We start from the raw sequence: 21,935 nt of genomic DNA on the forward strand, positions 1-21,935 counted from the left end.
CCTGCAACCAGCTTACTGTCAGCCTAGAGTCTCCTTCCACCAACAGATTTCTGATTTTCAATTGCTGGGCTTTTTTGATCCCTTCCAGAGCTGCCAAAATTTCAGCTCTCAATGAATCCCCCCAGCCTATAGGTGCTGAGAACATGGCAGTAATTCAACCTTTTTCATCCCTAAACACTCCACCTATACCTGAAGGGCCTGTGTTTCCTTCATTGCTGCCATCAAAGTTCAATTTAATGAATCCCGAAGCTGGAGGAGTCCAAGCTGGACTAGGGGAAGAAGTCTAGGGAGCAGACCAAGCCACTTGTTTCCATTTTCGAATGATGTCTCCTGCTGAATAACCTTCAAATATCTTCATAGACTTGACCCAGTGAACCACCCTAACATATATTAATTCAATGACGGCTTCCCTACTTTTTTCTTTCTCATGAAAAGTTCTTTGATTTCTTTCCTCCCACACAGTCCAGCATACAACTGCTCTAGCACATCTCCACAAGATTTTACCTCTCTTTTTTAAACCCCTCACTGATGTAGTACTAAACAAGATCTGCACACTTGAAGGGAAGGTCCACCTGCAACCAAAAAGAGAGAAAAACCAACACCAGATTTCTGATACAAAGGGGCAAGAAACTAACAAGTGATAACAAATCTCACCCTTCTTCTTACATAAAATGCACCGCTGCAGGGATAAACACCAATTAGGCCTTTTCTTTTGAAGTAGGTCACAAGTGTTATACTTTTCTAGGATAGCTTCCTAGCAAAAAGCACCTACTCTAGGAGTAATTGGTCTACCCCAAACTTCTAAGACTGGGAAAGGAGAACCAAGGACCGGATTGGACTGTGTTAATTCTTTGAAAAAAGAAGAGCAAGAGAAAATACCCGACGGAACAAGAGACCACACCCTACTGTCCACTCTGGAGGGGTCAATAACTACCTCCTCCAGAATCTTAAGCAAGTTAGAAATGGAATCCAATTCAGAATCACTGAGTTCTAAAAACCTTGAGAGAGAAAACAAAGAGGGGAACTGCTCTTTCAAAGGAGTGTCACCCACCCAAATATGTTCCCAGAATCTCATAGACATACTAGAACAGAGGTCACACCTGATAAAAGGAAGAAAAGAAGGAAGGATGGCATGAATAGACTTCCAAGGAGAAGCCCTTGTAGCCCTAGATGAGATCCCCGTATCCCAACCATCTACCTCTTGCCCATGAATACTTGGGATTATTTTAGCCCACAAACTCTCCCTTTCTTTTATTCAATCTCCATAACCATTTCCCCAAAAGAGCTTCATTCTTCTTCTGTAAGTTACCCAAACCCAGTCCACCATCACTTTTGGCTTTTGTAACCAAGTCCCACCTAACTCTATGATCCCTTTTCTCCTCCCTTGGTTCCCATAAGAAATCCCTCATTAATTTTTTCAAAATCCTACATACTCCCTCAGGAATTCTAAACACAAACAGAAAGTAAACCGAAAGGTTTGCCAAGGTTGACTTAATCAGAGTTATCCTACCACCCAAAGATAGATAGTTTTTCTTCCAAGAGGCTAACCTTTTTGTGAATTTGTCAATCACCGGGTTTCAAAAGCTCCTCTTGGTAGGGTTATCCCCTAGTGGAAGCCCCAGATATTTCAATGGCCATTGAGCAGTCTCACAACCCAAAACTTGAGCCCTTTCTTCCCCCTCTCTGACACTCATATTGATGCCAATCACACAAGTCTTATCAAAGTTTACTTTGAGGTTAGTCACTTGTTCAAACACATTGATCACCAACTTTAAATTACTAACCCACCTAATCTCCTCCCCACCACAAAACAGAATTGTGTCATCCGCAAATTGTAGATAAGTGACTGAAACCCTGTCCATCCCAACTCTCCAACCACTTACCAAGCCTCTAGAATTTGCTTTTTCAATAAGCTTCCCTAATACTTCAGCAATTAGGGTAAAAAGGAAGGGGGAGAGGGGGTCCCCTTGCCTAATACCCCTAGTAGCTGGAAAATGATCTATCGCCCTGCCATTCACCAGTATAGAATAATGGCATGTTCTGATACACCCTTTTATCCACTTGCACCACCTTTGCCCAAAACCAATGGACTCTAATACTTCTAGCAACAAGGACCAATCAACCAAATCATAAGCCTTTTCCAGATCCAATTTGCACACCAGCCCTTTCTTCCCTCTTCTTTTAAAATCTTCCACATTCTCATTTGCTATTAAGATTCGGTCTACAATTTGTCTATTCTTCACAAAAGCACCTTGATTAGGGGATATGATTGTGGGAAACACCTCTCTAATTCTTTTGGATAACACCTTAGCAATGATCTAATAGAGGCTATTTACCAAACTGATGGGTCTAAACTCTTTAGGGTTACAAGCTCCCACCTTTTTTGGAATTAAGGCAATAAAGGTAGAGTTCAGGCCTGGATTTATCACCCCTCTTTCAAAGAATTCTGAGAAAACCTGTTTCCTCAACCCTCTTCTAAATCCAAAATCCCAAGAGATACCCAAATCTGAAAGCAAACCAAACCTAGCAATAGGTTTGTTGTTATGGTTTGATAAGGAGTAGAGGTCCGGGAATTTAACCATAAGAGGCACATCCCCAACCCAAAGGTCTTCTCAAAATAAAACATTTTATGAAAGCACTTTTTTCAAAGTACATTTATAAAAGCACTCCTATCAGAGTACATTTATTCATTCACTTTGTATTGGGTATTTTGAAAATTTGAAAGAAAATGAAGGACAAAAGAGTCACAATTGCTTATTGGAGAAAAGGACCACCAAACGCCCAATATGAAATCTGGGTGCCAAATGTAAATAAGTACTTATTCGAATAAGCACTTGTTTTTAAGCACTTATTCAATAAGCACTCCCAAACATGGCCTAAGAAGATCGGCTAATTGTCTGGTGGATGGTTTGGCTAAACAAGGTGTTCACAAACAGCAAATGTATTGGACACAATTGTAACATGGTGGCGGGGTGTGTAATTTTTTTTTTTTCCAGTGGCATTTACAGCCTCTTGTATCCCCTTTCTCTTTAACCATTTAATGAAATCTTTTCTGTTTTGCTGATAAAAAAATACTTATTTCCTCCATTTATATAGCAGAGAAGCCAAAACCAAAGGCTTCAGTTGAAACCATAGAAAAAAATGATGCCACTCACAAAGATGGTAGTGGTAATATTGAGGCACTGTCATTTACATTCCGTGAATTAGCTACAGCAACAAAGAATTTCAGGCAGCAATGCTTCCTTGGTCAAGGTGGATTTGGAAGAGTCTATAAGGGGAAGCTTGAGAATGGCCAGGTAAATAATATATCTATTTGGTGCTTACTGTAGGACTTATCCTTTCTTTTCTTTTCTTCCGTTCTTTTTCTGCTAAAAGAACTGTACACTGACTTTGGGACATTGTGATCAGCTGGTGGCTGTGAAGCAATTGGATAGGAATGGATCACAAGGGAACAAAGAATTCCTTGTTGAGGTTTTAATGCTGAGTCTCCTCCACCATGAAAATCTTGTAAATCTCGTAGGATACTGCTCTGATGGAGATCAGAGGCTTCTGGTGTATGAGTACATGCCATTGGGTTCTCTGGAAGACCACCTTCTTGGTACTTTTTCATTTCATTCTAATCATTTTGGCATATTGGTTCAGTTTGAAACAACTTGACATATATGCCTGTGAAAGTAAGCAGATATTTCTTGATATTTGAAGTTTCTATTCCTTTGAAATTAAAAAGCCATGTTGGTCCCAGCTATCTGGGCAGCATCTGATAGCCTGATAGTTGTCTTGTCTGTAACTGATATTTCACATATAATTTGCAGTTATTTCACCAAAGCAAAGGCCGTTAAGTTGGTATACGAGAATGAAAATAGCTACAGGTGCTGCCAAAGGCCTGGAATATTTACATGACAAAGCCAACCCTCCTGTTATATATCGCGATTTGAAATCATCTAATATTTTACTGGATGAAGAGTTTAATCCAAAACTCTCTGATTTTGGGCTTGCCAAGCTTGGACCTGTTGGGGATATGGAACATGTATCATCAAGGGTGATGGGAACATATGGGTACTGCGCCCCAGAGTATCTAAGAACTGGTCATTTGACTGCAAAGTCGGATGTTTACAGTTTTGGAGTAGTTTTGTTGGAGCTAATTACAGGGAGAAGAGTCATAGACACAACCAGGTCGAATGAGGAGCAAAATCTAGTTACTTGGGTAACTTCTTGATTTCCCTTTTCTTTTCAACTCCCTTTGATTGAAGAAGAAATGTTTGCTTGAATGCCACTTTATAGAGTATTAGAGTTCCCTCTGTGTAGGTTGAAATGACAGAATCGGAATTACAATGAAGTCTTACAGATGATAAAAAGAACATCCACTGTTCATGAATTTTTAGTTATATTGAATGGGTAATTTTGATGAAAACATATCCTGTTTAATGAAAAAGATTAAAATATTCTGGGTCAAGTAAAGAATATCTGGATCATTTTGCTGCCAAAAGATAGAATTTAACTTCTTTATAATATCCTTTGAGAATATGAAAGTTAATTGGTTGGTTGTTTAATTGTCCATGGATATCAGAATAGGATTCTGTTACTCAATTACCGTTTTGGAACACAAATTCATCTTCTCAAATGACATTCTTCATAGAAATCTTTGTTACAAGTAAGGTGGATTTTGGGTGGTCAAGTCATCTGGGTCCTCCAAAAGTTTTTTTTTGATAAATAAAAGTTCATTCAAATTTCATTCAAATCAATAAGGATAAACAACTGTTACAAGCATCTCAAGGGAGGTGTGGCGTGCAGCCTCCTCTGAAAGAAAAAGCAGCATAAAATTTACAAGTGTGCCCAGTACAATTGATTCCTCATTACCCCTTAAAGAATCAACCAAAGTATTAGCTTCCCTCCCCACCCACTGTATAACCGGATTCATATGGTTGAAACCTTTTTTTTTCCCGGGAAAGTGAATATTTCATGCTTTTCTCCATTTCTTCTGTGGAAAGAAAAATAGGAATCTTTAGGTCAAGACATCTTAATATGATGAACAGCATACAACATGATAGCCAATAGCTCTCTCTCTCTCTCTTCTTTCTATCTATATGCAGTTGTCCACATCAACCTCTTCTCTCTCCTTTCTTTGCTTCCTGACCCCTTAACATTCTCTCCTTTTTTTTCGTATTTTTGAACAATGAAAACATGAAAGAAATAGACTTAATGGCCTCTAATGAACCAATATTATGTACAACCTTTAGGTCCAATGTCCTACTCGCCCACAAGCAATTTGTTTTCCTTTTCCTTTTATTCAGTATCAATTTCCTTTTACTTGAATCAATTTTGTCTCCACTCAAAATCTTCACCCTTCTCAATTGACCTCCATCATCTATTTTATGCAACTCAGATTCCTTGAACTCTCTCTCTCTCTCTCTCTCTCTCACAGACACACACACACACACACACACTCATTCCTGTCTGGGATTTTGTTTTTATCCTTTATCTCACAGTGATCAACTACATATTTGACAGAGAAGATCTAGTAAACTATAGGTGGGCTTCTGTCATATCTTCTGTTAAGGTTTGCTTTTTTGTTTTTTTTTGTAAGTTATTTATATGCACGTTATGATTGATTAATACAACTTCTGATTTTTATCTATCCTTTCTGTTTCATTGCAATTCGCATTGATCTTAAACAGCACCTCTCAATTTTCATCTCATCTGTATCTATGTAGAAATTAGTAGTGTAACATCACTATGTTACTACAGCAGATAAACTTCCCCATTTGTATAGGGGTGTAGTAGAAAAGTAGAATCAATGTGTTGGGGCTCAATTAGGTCAGGTATTGGAATAAGTCATCTCTTCAATCTTTTCTTGGATCGACCCCCTATTGCTGGGTGAGATAGGTCCATCCTATTCCTCAAGACACAACTATGTAAACAAACTGGTACTAGATGTTTGCTTGGGTATGTGTATTCAGGTTTTCAGAAAGCAGAACTTGTTATTTTTCTTGGATTGCAAAAAACCAGTTGGCATCCAAAATTTCCTAGGCATTTCAGTGGATACTCCTTTATAGGCCTATATGTGTGGTCAAAATTAGAGAATCCAATAAATAGAATTTTCTTTTTCTTTTCATAGATGAATTAGTATGACATTTATTTTGTTCACCCACCATTAAAACTTGCCAAGGCTATAACAGAAACAAGAAGTCCAATTTGTGGAGAATATTAGAATAGCTTGCAATCTGAAACAATGTCATGTTGACATTAGGGAGGTTGAGAAGATGAGTGAAAGGGTGAAGGTGTTGTAGGCAAGTCTCATTGGTAGATTTGTGGGAGTTGAGTTGGAAGAAAAAAGGTTGAAGCCTAGGCAATGTTAGAGTGGGGGAAGGAGAAGGTGATGGGGGTGAGGAGATTTGTCAGAGGATTTTTTTGTTTATGTTTTACAACATATTGGATGCAGAGTGGGTTCTTGATTGGGAAAATTCAAAGCTAAGGAATTGGAATCTCATATTGGGTTGGTGGTTTCCGGCGGCAGGAACAATTCATAGAGAAAAGAGGAGTGCTTTGTGGATTGGGGTGGTGGGTATTCTCTTGCTATCAAAGAGATTAGGGTAATGGCCAGACTTTTGCAACTTAGGCTATGTTTGGTTTGATGGAAAAAAGTAGGGAAATGAGAGGAAAGGTAGGGAAACCTTTAGAAACCTTGTATGGATTTCCCTACCTTTTCCCTTCCTTTCCCTACCATTTCCTTCAAACCAAACATAGCCTTAGACTACATTTGCTAGTTCAAGCACTCGTTCTAGTGCTTCTGCAAAATTAGGTACCATGTTTGCTTGCCATGCCTCTTCTCCTAGCTCCTAGATTGTTGATTTTGTAGCTAATGACCACATGAGTGGTATGCCTTCTTCCTACTTCACTTCCTATAAGTTGTTCTTAGGGAAATGTAAAATTAAAGTTGTTTTTTGATCAATAACAGAATTCAATTTTATTAAAAGAAATCAAGAATATGTACAAGATTTCAGGGAGAGATAAAATTACTTAACTCTCCCCCAAAACAACAAGAAGATTACAGAATTGCCCAAAACAATTGACCTCTACCCACCCCCTGTTTTGCCAAGTTATCAACCAAGGCATTTGCGGTTTGACTCAGAGAAGAGATTTGCTGGAGGCAGAAGTTAAGGCACAAGTGGATCAAGGAGGGGGATGGGAATACTAGGTTCTTTCATGAGTTGGAAAATGGTAGGAGGAAGAACTTAGTGGCTAGAGTAGAGCTAGAAGGCCAGGTAATTACCAATCAAGAGGATATAGATAGGACCTTTGTAGATCATTTTAAAGCCATCTTTAGTAGGACTTTGAATGAGAGGATGCCTTTGGAAGGATTGGAATGGCCGAGATTAGATGGAGAAAAAGCAAGGTGGTTAGAAAGGAAAATTGAAGAAGAGGAGATCAGAAGGGCAGTGTTTATGATGGATAGATCTAAGGAGCCCGGTCCGGATGGATTTACTATGGATTTCTACCAAGATTGTTGGGACATTTTGAAAGAGGATTTATGTGATGCTGTTGAGGAATTTATTGAGAATCATATAATAAGTCCAGGACTCAATGCCACCTTTTTAGCCTTAGTCCCTAAGAAATCAGATGCTATCCAACCTAAGGATTTCAGGCCAGTTAGTTTGGTAACTAGCATTTATAAAATCTTGGCTAATGTTGTGGATGCTTTTACAGCCGCTAACAACAGCAGTGATGGACAGCAGCAGTAATGGGCGATTAATTCAGCGTTTAATGGACAGCAGCAGTAATGGGTGATTAACTCAGTGTTCTCATCTTAGTGTTCTCATCTTATCTAATTCAGTGTACTCATCTTATCTAGCTAGATACAGTTCTATCTTATCTAGTAGGGAGTCTTATCTGTTCAGTGTTCTTATCTAAATTCAGTAGTATAGATCAGTAGGGAGTCCTCCTAAAAGTGGGATTCTCATCTTCTTGTAATCTCCTATTTAAAGGAGCTAATGATATTCAATAGAGGCATCGAAATTCTCAGTCAAGACAGAGTAGAGGAAAGTTGGTGATCTCTTGAACAAATCACCATTAAGGCGCCAAGATAGGTTCCTCAAGAAAAGGGAGGAACAAGGGAAAACAGGAGGTTTTCCCCGTGGACCGACCCGTGACGAGATCCTATTCGTGGGCCTATAACAATTTGGTATCAGAGCAAGGCGTCATGGGTGACCTTGAGCAGTTGACAACTAGGGTTCATGAACTAGAGCTCAAGCTCGTGGAAAACAGCACGGAGGTGCGCGAGATCAAGGAAGGCGTCCGAGAATTAAGGCGCATAATGGAACTCTATTTTTCTAGCAAGGAGAGGAATCCAGAAGGGGCTGCAACCACAAACGACCGCCGTCCAGACACGGCAGAATCGTCCGGCGAGCGGCAGGTCGTCACCCAGGGAGCCACGATCGTTCCCAAATACAGCAGGCTGGAGTTCCCTTCCTATAATGGCGCGGGAGATCCGTTGGGATGGCTGTACAGATGTGAGCAGTTCTTCCGCAACCAACGGGCAGAGGACAGAGACAAGGTAAGCTTAGCCGCATTCCACATGACGGAGGAGGCGCAGCTTTGGTTTTATAGATTAGAGCAAGAGGAACCCGGGCTCAGTTGGACCCAATTCAAATCCTACTGCCTTCTCAAATTTGGGCCCCCATTAACAAGCAACCCATTAGGCGAACTAATCAACCTCAAACAGACGGGAACGGTGGCTGAATATCAGCATCAGTTTCAGACCCTCCTTGCAAGAGCATCATCGGTACGACCAGACCAGCAGGTCGACATGTTCACCGCAGGGTTAGTGGAAACTTTGAGGGTGGATGTGGAGATGCAAAATCCCCCCAATCCGGTTACTGCTATGAATTTGGCTCGCGCTTTTGAACACAAGCTGCAACTCAACCGCGAAAGTATCAGTATGGGGAGGCCTCAAACAGCATGGGCACCTCCAAAACCACTCGGCATGGCCCCATCTTTTGCAGCCAGCCGGGAACAGAAACCACAGCTGAGCCACGATTCCAGATCGGCATCCAGTTTGGGAAGCAGCGTGGTGGCACCCCCTATTAAGCACTTGTCCAGGGCTGAGATGGCAGAACGCAGGGCGAGGGGATAGTGTTTTAATTGTGATGAACTTTACTCAGCCGGAACAAGAGGAAGATGAGGATGAACCCTCTTCATTGGAACCCGATCCAGGAGGGCAAAATCATTCCTCCTATCTTGGAATCCTTTGATTGTGTTTCAAGACACCCATCCTGAATTCAAGCTTGAGGACAAGCTCTTAGTCCAAGAGGGGAGTAATGTTGTGGATGCTTTTACAGCCGCTAACAGTAGCAGTGATGGATAGCAGCAGTAATGGGCGATTAATTCAGAGTTTAATAGACAACAACTGTAATGGGCGATTAACTCGGTGTTCTCATCTTATCTAATTCAGTGTTTTCATCTTATCTAATTCAGTGTACTCATCTTATCTAGCTAGATACAGTTCTATCTTATCTAGTAGGGAGTCTTATCTGTTCAGTGTTCTTATCTAAATTCAGTAGTATAGATCAGTAGGGAGTCCTCCTAAAAGTGGGATTCTTATCTTCTTGTAATCTCCTATTTAAAGGAGCTAATGATATTCAATAGAGGCATCGAAATTCTCAGTCAAGACAGAGTAGAGGAGAGTTGGTGATCTCTTGAACGAATCACCATTAAGGCGCCAAGATAGGTTCCTCAAGAAAAGGGAGGAACAAGGGAAAACAGGAGGTTTTCCCCGTGGACTGACCCGTAACGAGATCCTATTCACGGGCCTGTAACAGCTAAGGTGTTGTCTTTGAGGCTTAAAGTAGTTCTCCCATCCTTAATAAGCCAAGCCCAAGGAACCTTTGTACAAGGGAGACAAATAGCAGATTAGATCCTAATTGCTAATGAGTGCATGGAGGATATGAGAAGATCTAAAAGAAAAGGCTTTGTTTGTAAGTTGGATCTAGAAAAGGCCTATGATTTGGTGGACTGCCATTTTTTGGTACAAGTATTGAGAAATTGTGGATTTGGGAATAAGTGGTGTAGTTGGATTTTTGGATGTATTAGTTCCTGCCATTACTCTGTCTTGGTTAATGGAGTGGTGAAGGTCTTCTTCCCAACCTGTAGAGGTATCAGGCAAGGGGACCCTCTATCACCTTTCCTCTTCACTCTAATAGCAGAGGTGCTTAGTAGAATGATCTCAAAGGCTGATAGAGAAGATGTGATTAAAGGGTGGAGAATAGGTAGGGATGGTATTCCGGTCACCCATCTCCAATTTGCAGATGATATTCTGATTTTCTGTGATGGGGGTGATATTGAGAAAGTGTGAAATCTCAAGGATCTGGTTAGAAGTTTTGAGAGATTGTCAAATTTGAGTGTCAAATTTGAGTGTCAACTTTGAAAAGAGTTGTGTAGCTGGTGTTAACTTGGAGGATAGGGAGGTGGAGGTTATAGCAAGAAACTTAGGATGTTCTATCTCGCCCTGGCCTATGACCTACTTGGGGCTTCCTCTAGGGGCAAACCCTAGGGAGAGTAGCTTTTGGTGTCCAGTGGTAGAGAGGTTCCAAAAGAAGTTAACATCGTGGAGGAAAAACTATATATCCTTGGGGGGTAGAATCACGTTGATAAGAGCCACGCTTGCTAACTTACCAACCTATTTCTTGTCTGTGTTTAGGATACCACCTAGGGAAGCTAAGAAGCTAGAGAAGTTGATGAGAAATTTTCTTTGGGAGTCGGGGGAAAGTAAGAAGGATCACTTGATAAAATAGGAGGTGGTATGCCATAATAAAGAGGAAGGGGGATTGGGGTTAGGGAATTTGATTAAAAAAAATAAAGCACTACTGGGGAAGTGGCTGTGGAGGTGACCAGTGGAGAGAGAGAGACTTTGGCATGAGGTGGTGGGTAGTATTCATGGCTGCTTAGAAAATGGATGGGATGCTAGAGTATCACGGCGGGCAACCTTGGCAACACCTTGGAAAGCTATTCATGGCATTCTTCCTTAGTTTCTTAGTTTTGTCAGGTATGATGTTTGCAATGGTAACTCAGTCCTAATTTGGGAGGATACTTGGGTTGGAGAGGATCCATTGAAGGACCTCTTCTCTTCTTTGTTCTCTGTTTCAAGGTATAAAAAGCATGTTGTGTCAAAGTTTTTTTATGTTATGAATAATCCATTAACACCAAATTGGGACTTTGGGTTTCATAGAGGTTTAAGGGAAGAGGAAATTGTCTCTCACAAATCTGCGAAGTCTACTTGATACAGTATGTTTGGACCCTTCTGAACCTGATAATCGGATTTGGACACCCCGGCGGAATGGATCCTTTTCATGCGCTTCTTTCTTTAAATCTATTACTCAGTCTACCCCCAACCGGCCTTGCCCTTTTAAGGAAATTTGGTGCAGGCCTGTCCCCCCCTAAGGTTATGGCTTTTTGCTGGGAAGTGTATTATGGGAAAATAAACACCTTAGACATTCTACAAAAGAGAAGACCTTTTCTCTGTCTCTCACTTTCTTGGTGTATTCTTTGCAGGTCACATGGTGAGGACTATAGCCATATACTAATATCTTGTTCTTGTTATGATTCGGCCTGCCTTGGAGTTCTATTTGTCTGAGATCAGTCACGTAGAAAGGTGGAAGAAAGAGAGAGAGAGAAAAGGAGAAAGTCTGGTTTGAACTAGAAGTCAAAAAACCTAACTCCCATTCGGCCAAACATGTGCTTTTATTATTAAAATAATGGAAAAGACATATGTGCCCTTATTTAAGTAAGGAGCACTGGTTCTAACATAATATTACAGATCAGCAACCTTAATATAAGTATAAAGACAGAAATACCCCTACGCTAACACTCCCCCTCAAGCTGGTGAGTATATATCATATAATTCCAGCTTGTTACATATGTAGTCCACTCTTCCCCGACTCAAGCCTTTTGTAAATAAGTCTGCCCATTGGTTTCCTGTATTAACGTATGCAGTGTAGCTCTCCATTCAATGTGCTTGGTTCTTTCATGAAACACCGGATTAGAAGAAATATGAACTGCAGCCTGATTGTCACAATAGAGCTTCATTGGAGTATTGATGTTGTACCCTACTTCCTGTAGAAGGTTCCTTAGCCACACTATTTCACAAGCAGTATGCGCCATAGCCCTATATTCTGCTTCTGCACTACTTGCCACGACTGTCTGCTTCTTACTTTTCCATGTCACCAGGTTACCCCTAGGAAAGTGCAATAGCCTGTGGTAGACCGCCTATCAAACATAGAACCGGCCCAATCAGAATCAGAATACCCTTCTAGTTCAAGGTTTTTGCCACTTTTGTATATCAAACCGCGACCCGGAGCCCCTTTTAAATACCTCACAATTCTCAGAACTGCATTCTAATGAGGAATCAAAGGTTTCTGCATGAACTGACTTACCACACTAACCGCAAATGAGATGTCTGGCCTAGTAATGGTTAGGTAGTTCAGTTTACCTACAAGTCATCGGTATCTGTCGGGGTCTTCAAACACTTCACCCATATCACTGCTTAGCCTAGTATTTGTGTCCATAGGTGTTTCAGTTGGTTTAGCACCCAACAAGCCTATTTCTTCCAACAAATCAAGCACATATTTCCTCTAGCACAGATTAATACCATACTTAGATCTTGCTACCTCTATCCCCAATAAATATTTCAGTTTACCAAGATCCTTTGTCTGAAAATGATCCTGTAGATAAGTTTTCAGCCTGTCAATACCCATGTTATCATTCCCGGTAATAACAATATCATCTACATACACCACCAACAGTATTTTTCCTCCCGAAGAGTCATGACTGAATACTGAATGATCAACTTGGCACTGTTTCATACCAAACTTCTTTACCACCTCACTGAACCTACCAAACCATGCTCGAGGAGACTGTTTAAGCCCATATATAGCCTTCCTTAGTCTGCACACCTTACCATCCTCCCCCTGAGCAACAAACCCTGGAGGTTGCTCCATGTAGACCTCCTCGAGTAAGTCACCATGCAAAAAGGCATTCTTGATATCAAGCTGATATAGCGGCCAATCATACATAGCTGCAAGAGAGATCACAACACGAACTGACCCTATCTTAGCAACTGGTGAGAAGGTCTCTATGTAGTCAATACCATACATAGGTTTGGGAGTACCCTTTTGCAACCAATCGTGCTTTCAGGCGTTCAACACTACCATCAGGCAGATACTTAACTGTATAAACCCATTTACAACCAACAGCTTGCTTCTCAGGAGGAAGAACGGTGAGGTCCCAAGTATGATTATGATGAAGGGATGGAAGTTCTTCTTCCATCGCACGGCACCACCCTGGAGAGGCAAGGGCTTCCTGGACATCTTTAGGGACAAAAACTGATGATAACAAGGTGACAAACTGGCAACGGGAGGCAGAAAAGTGAGTAAGTGAAACATAATTAGAAATAGGATGAAGGGTGCAAGTACGTTTACCTTTCCACAAGGCAATGGGGAGATCAAGTTCAGATGCAGGGTTCGGGTTTGGAGCCGGATTTGTCGACGGTGATGTAGCCGGAGGAGTAGTAGTTGGTACGCGTGGGCGATGTGTATACACTTGACGGATAGGTGGGCGGTCAACAGGTGGTGGCACTGGAGGCAAGGATTTGGTCACGGCTGGAACAAGGGGAAGAAGGTCAGCAACGGGAAGTAGAAGAGGAGGAGGTGACGAGGAGGAAAAAGCATCACCGGACCCCAAAAAGAACGGAGTAGACTCAAATAAGGTGACATCAACACACACAAAGGACCGTCAAGAACTGGGATGCTAACACTTATACCCTTTCTAGGTCCGAGAATAGCCAAGAAATATGCACTTGAGAGAACGGGCATCGAACTTATCATTCCCGGGACCCAGATTATGGATGAAGCAGACACACCCAAATACCCTAAGCATAAGAGGAAACGGAGACAAGGCGGGAAACAAGATCGTAAATGGAGAATGACCATCAAGGATGGACGTGGGCATCCGATTAATCAGAAAGCAAGAAGTAAGCACTGCATCACTCCAGAAGGGTTTGGTAACATTCATGTGATGCACGAGGGATCGTGCTATTTCCAAGAGATGGCGGTTCTTTCTCTCAGCCACCCCATTTTGTTGTGGGGTGTAGGTACATGAGATTTGATGTATAATGCCGTGTTGGTCCAGGTATTCTTGAAATGATGAGGATAAATATTCACGACCATTATCAGAACGAAAAACTTTAATGTGAATACCAAATTGATTACGAATCTCAGCATAAAATTTCTGAAAAATGGTAAACAATTCACTTCTTTCTTTCATTAGATAGAGCCATGTCATCATTGAAAAGTCATCTACAAAAATGACAAAATATCTATATCCATTATATGACATCACTTTATAAGGACCCCAAACATCGGAGTGAATCAAAGAAAAAGGACTCAACACACAGTTATCAACCCTAGAACTAAAGGGAACACGATGGTGTTTCCCAAACTGACACGACTCACAATCCAAAACAGAAAGTTGACTCAAAGACGGAACCAAAGACTTCAAAACTTTTAGCGACGGATGACCAAATCGGCAGTGCCACTGGAGAGGAGAAAGGGATGACTAGAGAGCTGTTGAAGTTCTTCCACCACCGTCAAGGTAATACAGTCCACCAGCTTCATGCCCTCCACCAATTTTCATCCCCGTCTTGAGATCCTGAAAAACACACATAGAAGGATAAAAAGTAATGGAGCAGTTAAGTGATTTGGTCAGCTTACTAACAGACATAAGATTAAAAGGCAATTTAGGAACATACAAAACTGAGGAGAGGGATACAGGGTCTAGGTCAACATTACCAACACCACAATCTGTCACCATGTAGATCATAACAATAGTTAATGGTATGTCCATCCATACCACAATGAGTACACCTCCTCGGGCCTGAGCCACATCCTCTACCACGGACTCCCCCTGAATCTCTACCCCAGTACGGCCACCACCATGATTATAAGTAGGCCCACCATTCGGCCATACACCGGACCACTACTACCACTACGGCCAGACTGAGCTCCCCGAGCTCCACCTCTAGCACCACGGCCTCTCGACACAACAAAGGCAGATCTATCTAAGATATTAGAGTTCTCAGTAGATCCAGTAGAAGTCCTCCGGAATCGAGCAAATACCTCTTCTAAAGAAGGGAGAGCTGATCCACCTAGTATCTGAACCCGTACTGGTTCGTATTCAGATTTCAGTCCCACCAAAAGTCGAGTTGCATCAAGTTGTTCTCTCTGTTGTTACTGAATTTTGACATCAAAAGTGAGAGGGTGATAGACATTCAACTCATTACGTATGTTTCTCATACTGGCATAGTACTCCTCAAGACTCTGATTGCCCTGTTGCAGATTAAAGTACTCCCGATACAGCTGATACACTCTGGTTGTATTGTCCTGACCCGAATACAATTTCTTTGCATGGTCCCACACATCTTTGGCAGTGTCAAGAAACATGAAATTTACACTAATCCTGGGTTCCATACTATTCCATAACCATGTGATGATCTAAGCATCCTCTTGCTCCTAGTCTTCATACTCGTGAGATTCAGTGGAGGGTTTCTCCTCTCTTATGTGTTTTACCTTCTTCTTTGCCTTCAGAAAGACTTCGATAGATTTAGCCCAAGCCACATAATTCTCTCCATTTAGTTTAATGGAGGTCATCTGAACATTCAGGTAGTCTGTAGGCACCATCACATTAGGTTTACAATCACTGTTATCTCCCATTCTATTATCACTGATTCTGCACACTTGCTGAATTCTATTATCACTGAATTCTGCACACTGTACACGACTAGATCACACTCGTCACACTGATTTCAGCACTTGTTGCTGAAAATTGTACTCTTTAAACCACAAACCCTACTCCTACAGCTACCTGAAATCTCACCACTATATGATCACAACTCTTCCTTCGAAATACACAAAAAACAGCATAAACCCTAGCACGCTACTGTCTGAAACCCCAGCATATGATCTGAAACATACTTCCTAGTTGATCCACAACAGAAATCATGCATAGAAATCTCTTACCTTATCACTAAAGGAACAACCACACGAGAAGAAAATCAGTCCACACAAGACACCCACTGCACTACACGAATCAGCCCTACATTGATTAGGGGAGGACTTAGAAACCACAGCAACCGACCACACAAGACACGACTGGAGGCATAGAAACCTCCAAGGGGAGAGGGCGATCACTTCTTTTCAGCCCTTTCCCTTATCTCCAGTTGAATGCAGGAAAAACAAGAGAAACCCTAGATTGGGTGCACAGAGAACAGAAATCTAGGCAGATTCAACCTGCTCTGATACCCTAGATTTCAGCCCTCTATTTGTCTGAGATCAGTCATGTAGAAAGGTGGAAGAAAGAGAGAGAGAGAAAAGGAGAAAGTCTGGTTCGAACTAGAAGTCAAAAAACCTAACTCCCATTCGGCCAGACATGTGCTTTTATTATTAAAATAATGGAAAAGACATATGTGCCCTTATTTAAGTAAGGAGCACTGGTTCTAACATAATATTACAGATCAGCAACCTTAATATATGTATAAAGACAGAAATACCCCTACGCTAACAATTCATTTATTGCAGAGTTATGGGAGTGACTCTTCTCATTGTTTGGGTGTAGGTTGGGTAGGCCAGCAGGTGCAAGTTTGATTTTTTATCCTGCTTTCTTCCCTTGGCATCATAGAAGAGGAAGAATTATGTGGAGGTGTGCAAGAGCAGCGCTGATCTGGTCCGTGTGGGAAGAAAGGACCAGAATTTTCCAAGAGGAGAGAAGCCCAAAAGAGATGAAGGATTGCATTCTAAATAGGGTGATCTTGTGGCTAATTGTTCATCAATAAAGACTAAAGTGAGTATGGCTTGGGAACCCCTCCTGACTTGAAGCTGAATTTCGACGGAAGTAGTCTTGGTAATCCAGGTCCATCAGGGGTGGGATGGGTACTGAGGAATGAGAGTGGGAATGTGGTTCTTATTTTCTCAGGACCCATAGGAGTTGGAAACTCTACTGAGGCGGAACTTGCTGCCGCTATCCAGGGAGTACAGTAGCAATGCAGATAGGTGTGGAACAGTTGATAATAGAATGGGACTCCAAGGTGGTAGTGGGCTGGCTACAAAATCTGGAATCTATAGTGTGGTGTTTTAAGAATGAAATTAAAAAATTCAACTGCCTAACAAGAAGCTTGACAGTGAGAATGCAATGGGTGGGGAGATCAGCAAACTCTATGGCTGATGGTCTTGCAAAGCAAGCGGTAAATAGGGAAAGTTTGTATTGGGCTCAATTGTAGACTGAATATGTTTTCTATCTTTTGTCTTTCTTCCTACTGTTAGGAGAGGACGCAATTCGTGCCTCTCCACGGGAAGCTTGTAATTGCATTAGTTTTTATTAATGAAATTTATCCTTCTTATTTATCAAAAGTGAACCTGGATTTCCACTCCCCTCAGCAGCCACTTAACTTTTCTTCTCTCATTAGCATAGATCCAAAAACCATTACCCTTCCTTAACCAATTTAACACCAGCCGTGAGTCTCCTTCAATAATCAATTGTTGGATGTTCAGGTGAAGTCAAACTTACCAATTACCTCTCTTTGAGCTCTAGCTTGAGATTAGTTTTTCAAGAAGAATGTAGTGTTGGAGCTTGAGAGAATCAGAGAATTAATGAGTGTAGAGAGACTGGGCCGAATGGGCCCTAGTCCTTTAGTGTCATTCTTATTAGATCCTTCTTGTTATGTTTTCTTATTGGGCCTTCTTTCTTTATGGGCCTTTAGCTTCTGTTTTGTTTTTTAGGTGTATTGCTGATGTGGTCGCCTACTTAAGGGCCTCCTTGTAAATTATGTAACTTAAGTAAGTTTAATAAAAAGATTAGAGTAGGGGAAAAAGGAGATTATCGAACTCCTCCTTTCTTTCTCCTTCTCCTTCTCCATTTTTCCTTCTTCTTCTTGCTGTCTTCCTCTTCTTCGTTCCTTCTTTCTACTCTAATCTAAATATTTCTGCTAATTTTATTGGTTTGAATCACATCTTGGTATCAGAGCAGGTCCTCCTTCGCTTTTCCCTTTTTTCCCATACACTTTTTTCTAATTGAAAGGTGTATGGAGAGATAAATTGATGATCAATCAGAGATCTTGTTTGCCTAGTTGGTAGAGGGTTTGGAGAGTCAGAAGCTGGCCGAAGATTGCCAAGAAAGTGGAATTGCAGATTATTTTCCCAAAACCCTAGCCGACTAGAGAGTTTCCAGTTATGGGTTGAAGAGGCTGTTTGGGTGTAGCACTCAAGGCTTGGAGGGTTCCTTTTTATCTCCAAAAGTGGGCGGCTGCAAATGGAAGTGGTTTGGATTGCTCTGGTTTGAGCAACTACCTCTTCTCTCTTTCTCCCCGGAGGCTAGGTACGGTGAAACCCTAGTTTTGGGACTTTTGATTGTTTGACTGACCTTAGTTAGGTTTATAAAGGTTGAAAACATTGTTTTTTGATTTCGTTTGATCGATGGAGCAATCTGGAAGTGAGATGAAGTAGATCCCGGTGTCGGGGGTTGGTCTCATAGATTCCATTTTGACAGTAGTGACTACAATTAAACTTGATGGAACAAATTACCTTGCTTGGGCACAATCCATTAAGATCCAGGTTTGTAGTAGAGGTAAACTAGGGTTTCTCACGGGTAGTAAGGTGATGCCAGAAGAGACTGATCCTACATATGAGAAATGGATGCAGGATACTACACAGTTATTGGGTGGTTGGTAAATTCTATGCAGCCCCACATAAGTCAACACTATCTGTGGATGACTTAAGCCAAAGAGATTTGGGATAGTGTTACAGAAACATACTCTCAGAAATTAAATGTTGCAAGGGCCTACAAACTGAAGAATGATGTGAAAAATTTAAAATATGGGAGAAAAGTGTGGCTGTTTACTATTCGATGTTGAAATCACTATGACTGGAGATAGATGTTATGGAAGCATTTGTATGGGAAAACACCAAAGATGCAGAAATTTTCAGAAAATTTGTGGAAAGAAATAGAGTGTTTGAATTCCTTACAGGACTCAATCCTGAATTTGATATTACAAGGCAAAATATTCTGGCCAAGGATGAAGTGTCACTTGCTCAGGCATACTCTATGGTGAGCAGTGAAGAGAGCAGGAGGCAGGTACAATTATAGACCCCACCTCCCCCAAAGCATTTTGCACATGCTGGATTAAAACCAAAGGGGGTAATTGAAACAAAGGAAGTGATATGTGAATATTGCAAGAAGCCGAAACATACAAAGGATTCTTGTCGGAAACTTCATCCAGATCTTCTTCTAGAAAGGTTTCGGAACAACAACAATTTTAAGAAGGGTGGTAGTCTACAAAGCGCAAGAATGCAAATGTTGCTACAGTATCTGAAAGTGAAGAAAAATTTGCTATGGTTAGTCTTCCTCCTCAGGCACCCCCTTTATATCCGCCTTTGCCCATTTAGGTATTCGTGCTTCTGCAAATCATGCTACAACCTCAGGTAATCGTATAATTCCTTGGGTTATAGATTTTGGTGCATCAGACTATTATGACTAGCTTACCCAACCTTTTTTGTTCATACCAGCTCCTCTCGGGTAGAGAGAAGATTTCTCTTGCCGATGGGTCTCTTGCTTCCATCTCTGGCAAGGGGGATGTTAGAGCCTCTGACTCACTTGTATTATCCTCTGTCCTTCATGTTCCCAAACTCAACACTAACCTTTTATCTATTAGCAGTTTGACAAAATCAATGAACTGCAACATAACCTTCTTTCCTACTTATTGTGTTTTTCAGGACCTGAAGTCTCGGTGAACGATTGGGAGTGGCCATGAGGCGAATGGGATATACTTGCTGGATGTCTCTGATCAAAGTTCTGGATTACCTAGTGCAATAGCTTTGGAGTCTGTTTTATCAGAGTCAGTTGATAGAGTCATGATATGTCATTTCAGATTTGGTCATTTGTCTTTTTCTGCTTTGAGTCATTTGTTTTCAGAAATGTTTAAGGGAATATCCCTATCGAGTCTTCATTATGAGTCATGTGAACTTGCAAAACATTGTAGACAATCTTTTTCAATGAGTAATAAAAGATTTGTTTCTCCTTTCCATATTGTGCACTCTGATGTGTGGGGGCCATATCATTTACCTGTTATGGGGGGTTACAAATATTTCATTCTTTTCATTGATGATTTCTCCCATTACACCTGGATTTACCTCATGAAATTCCGGGATGAAGTACCAAATATTGTACAAAAATTTCATGAACTTATACTTACCCAGTATAACACTCGGATCCAAATATTCCGATCTATTAATGTAAAGGAATATTTTGAGAAGAGTCTTTCCTCCTACTTTGATACCTTTGGAGTTATTCATCAGAGTTCCTGTTCCTACACTCAACAAAATGGAGTGGCAGAAAGGAAGAACAAACATGTGGTTGAGGTTGCAAGGAGCCTCCTTTTTGCTTCCCAAGTTCCTGTAAGTTTTGGGGGGATGCTGTCCTTACAGCTACATACTTGATAAACCGAATGCCTTCCCGGGTTCTGGGGTTTAAAACTCCCTTTAGCTTGCTTTTGCCAAATGAGGATCTCTTCTCTCTTCCTGTCAGAGTGTTTGGGTGCACTTGCTATGTTCATGTTCACAATCATCAAAGACATAAGTTTGAGCCTAAAGCACACAAGTGTGTCTTTTTGGGATATGCCTCCATACAGAAGGGATACTGTTATTTTGATCCGGTTCGTGGCACTCGCTTTGTTTCCAGAGATGTCACATTTGCAGAGTCTGTTCCTTTCTTTGGTACTTCTCCTGAGGGGGAGCATTTAGAGGAGTTGTTTGCATTGTCACCATCTGTGTTTTCTTCCAAGTCCCATTGGATCTTCTATGGAATCTCCTCCAATCGAGTCCTCTATTGACTCTTCTTCTCATGTTCCCGCTCCCCCTCCTCCTGCTCCTCCTCCCACATTTCCTTCCCATCCTATTATCCAAAGGTGGTACTAGAGACAAAGACTCAGAGACATGCAAGTTGTTTCCACGCCTTCAGATGTGCCTCTTGCTCCTCCCATCACTACTGAGGTAACAGGTCAGCCCTCTTCTACCACTTCAAATACCTTCCCTGACCTTGATCTCCCTATTGCCCTTCGCAAAGGCAAACGGAAATGTACAACTCATTGCATTTTCAAACACCTGTCCTACAACCTTCTTTCCACTTCCTACTATTCCTTCCTTGCCTCTATTTCCACACATGTGACTCCTAGATCTGTCCCAGAAGCCTTGTCCAAACCAGAATGGAGGAATGCTATGATGACTAAACTAGATGCTTTGCATAAGAACAATACCTAGGAAATTGTGGATTTGCCTGAGGGAAAGGAACTAGTTGGCTGTAAGTGGGTGTTGACTATTAAGTATCATTCTGATGGTACTGTTGAGTGATATAAGGCCCGTTTGGTTGCTAAAGGGTATACTCAGATGTATGGTATTGACTACTTGGAAACTTTTGCCCCAGTAGCCAAGATGACTTACAGTTCGAGTTTTGCTCTCTTTATAGCTTTTGATTGGCCTTTTCATCAATTTGATGTAAAGAATGCTTTCTTGAACGGGGACCTACATGAAGAGGTCTATATGTCTTTACCTCCAGGGGTGTATGGGAAGGAGATTCAAGGAAAGGTTTGTAAACTGAAGAATGCTAGGATCTTCCAGGAAAAGGGGAGAAGCAGTCATGCCTTGAAGGACTGCATTTTGTATAGGGCAATACATTGGTTAAAGACTCTGGATTTGTTTGATCATTTCTCCTTTATTGACTGTTGGAGGGATTGGTTATCAGTAGCAAGTTGTTCCTCCTCAAAGATAAAGGTAATGACAAGCTGAGTCCCCCCCCCCTCCTCATGGTCTTTTGAAGCTGAATTTTGATGGAAGTAGCCAGGGCAA

The 21,935-nt window shown here is 41.4% G+C and overlaps 1 protein-coding gene across 8 annotated transcripts in view; it reads left to right on the forward strand.

Annotated features, from left to right (window-relative positions):
• LOC104602181 (putative serine/threonine-protein kinase PBL26) overlaps positions 1–21,935 on the forward strand; it is a 53,189-nt gene that overhangs the window by 15,772 nt on the left and 15,482 nt on the right. For 6 of the 8 annotated variants that reach the window (XR_016083910.1, XR_016083911.1, XM_010265783.3 and 3 more), the window contains exons 2-4: positions 3,097–3,296; positions 3,409–3,598; positions 3,813–4,204. Coding sequence is in view for 6 of the 8 variants with exons in the window: in XM_010265783.3 (XP_010264085.1) it covers positions 3,097–3,296; positions 3,409–3,598; positions 3,813–4,204 (782 nt within the window). In the remaining 2 variants the exon portion in view is untranslated. The remainder of the gene's footprint in view (positions 1–3,096; positions 3,297–3,408; positions 3,599–3,812; positions 4,205–21,935) is intronic. The other 2 variants (XM_010265780.2, XM_010265782.3) reach the window with 1 other exon arrangement.

Source organism: Nelumbo nucifera, chromosome 3 (assembly GCF_055504915.1).
Source record: "Nelumbo nucifera cultivar China Antique chromosome 3, China Antique-T2T, whole genome shotgun sequence".
NCBI lineage: Eukaryota > Viridiplantae > Streptophyta > Magnoliopsida > Proteales > Nelumbonaceae > Nelumbo > Nelumbo nucifera.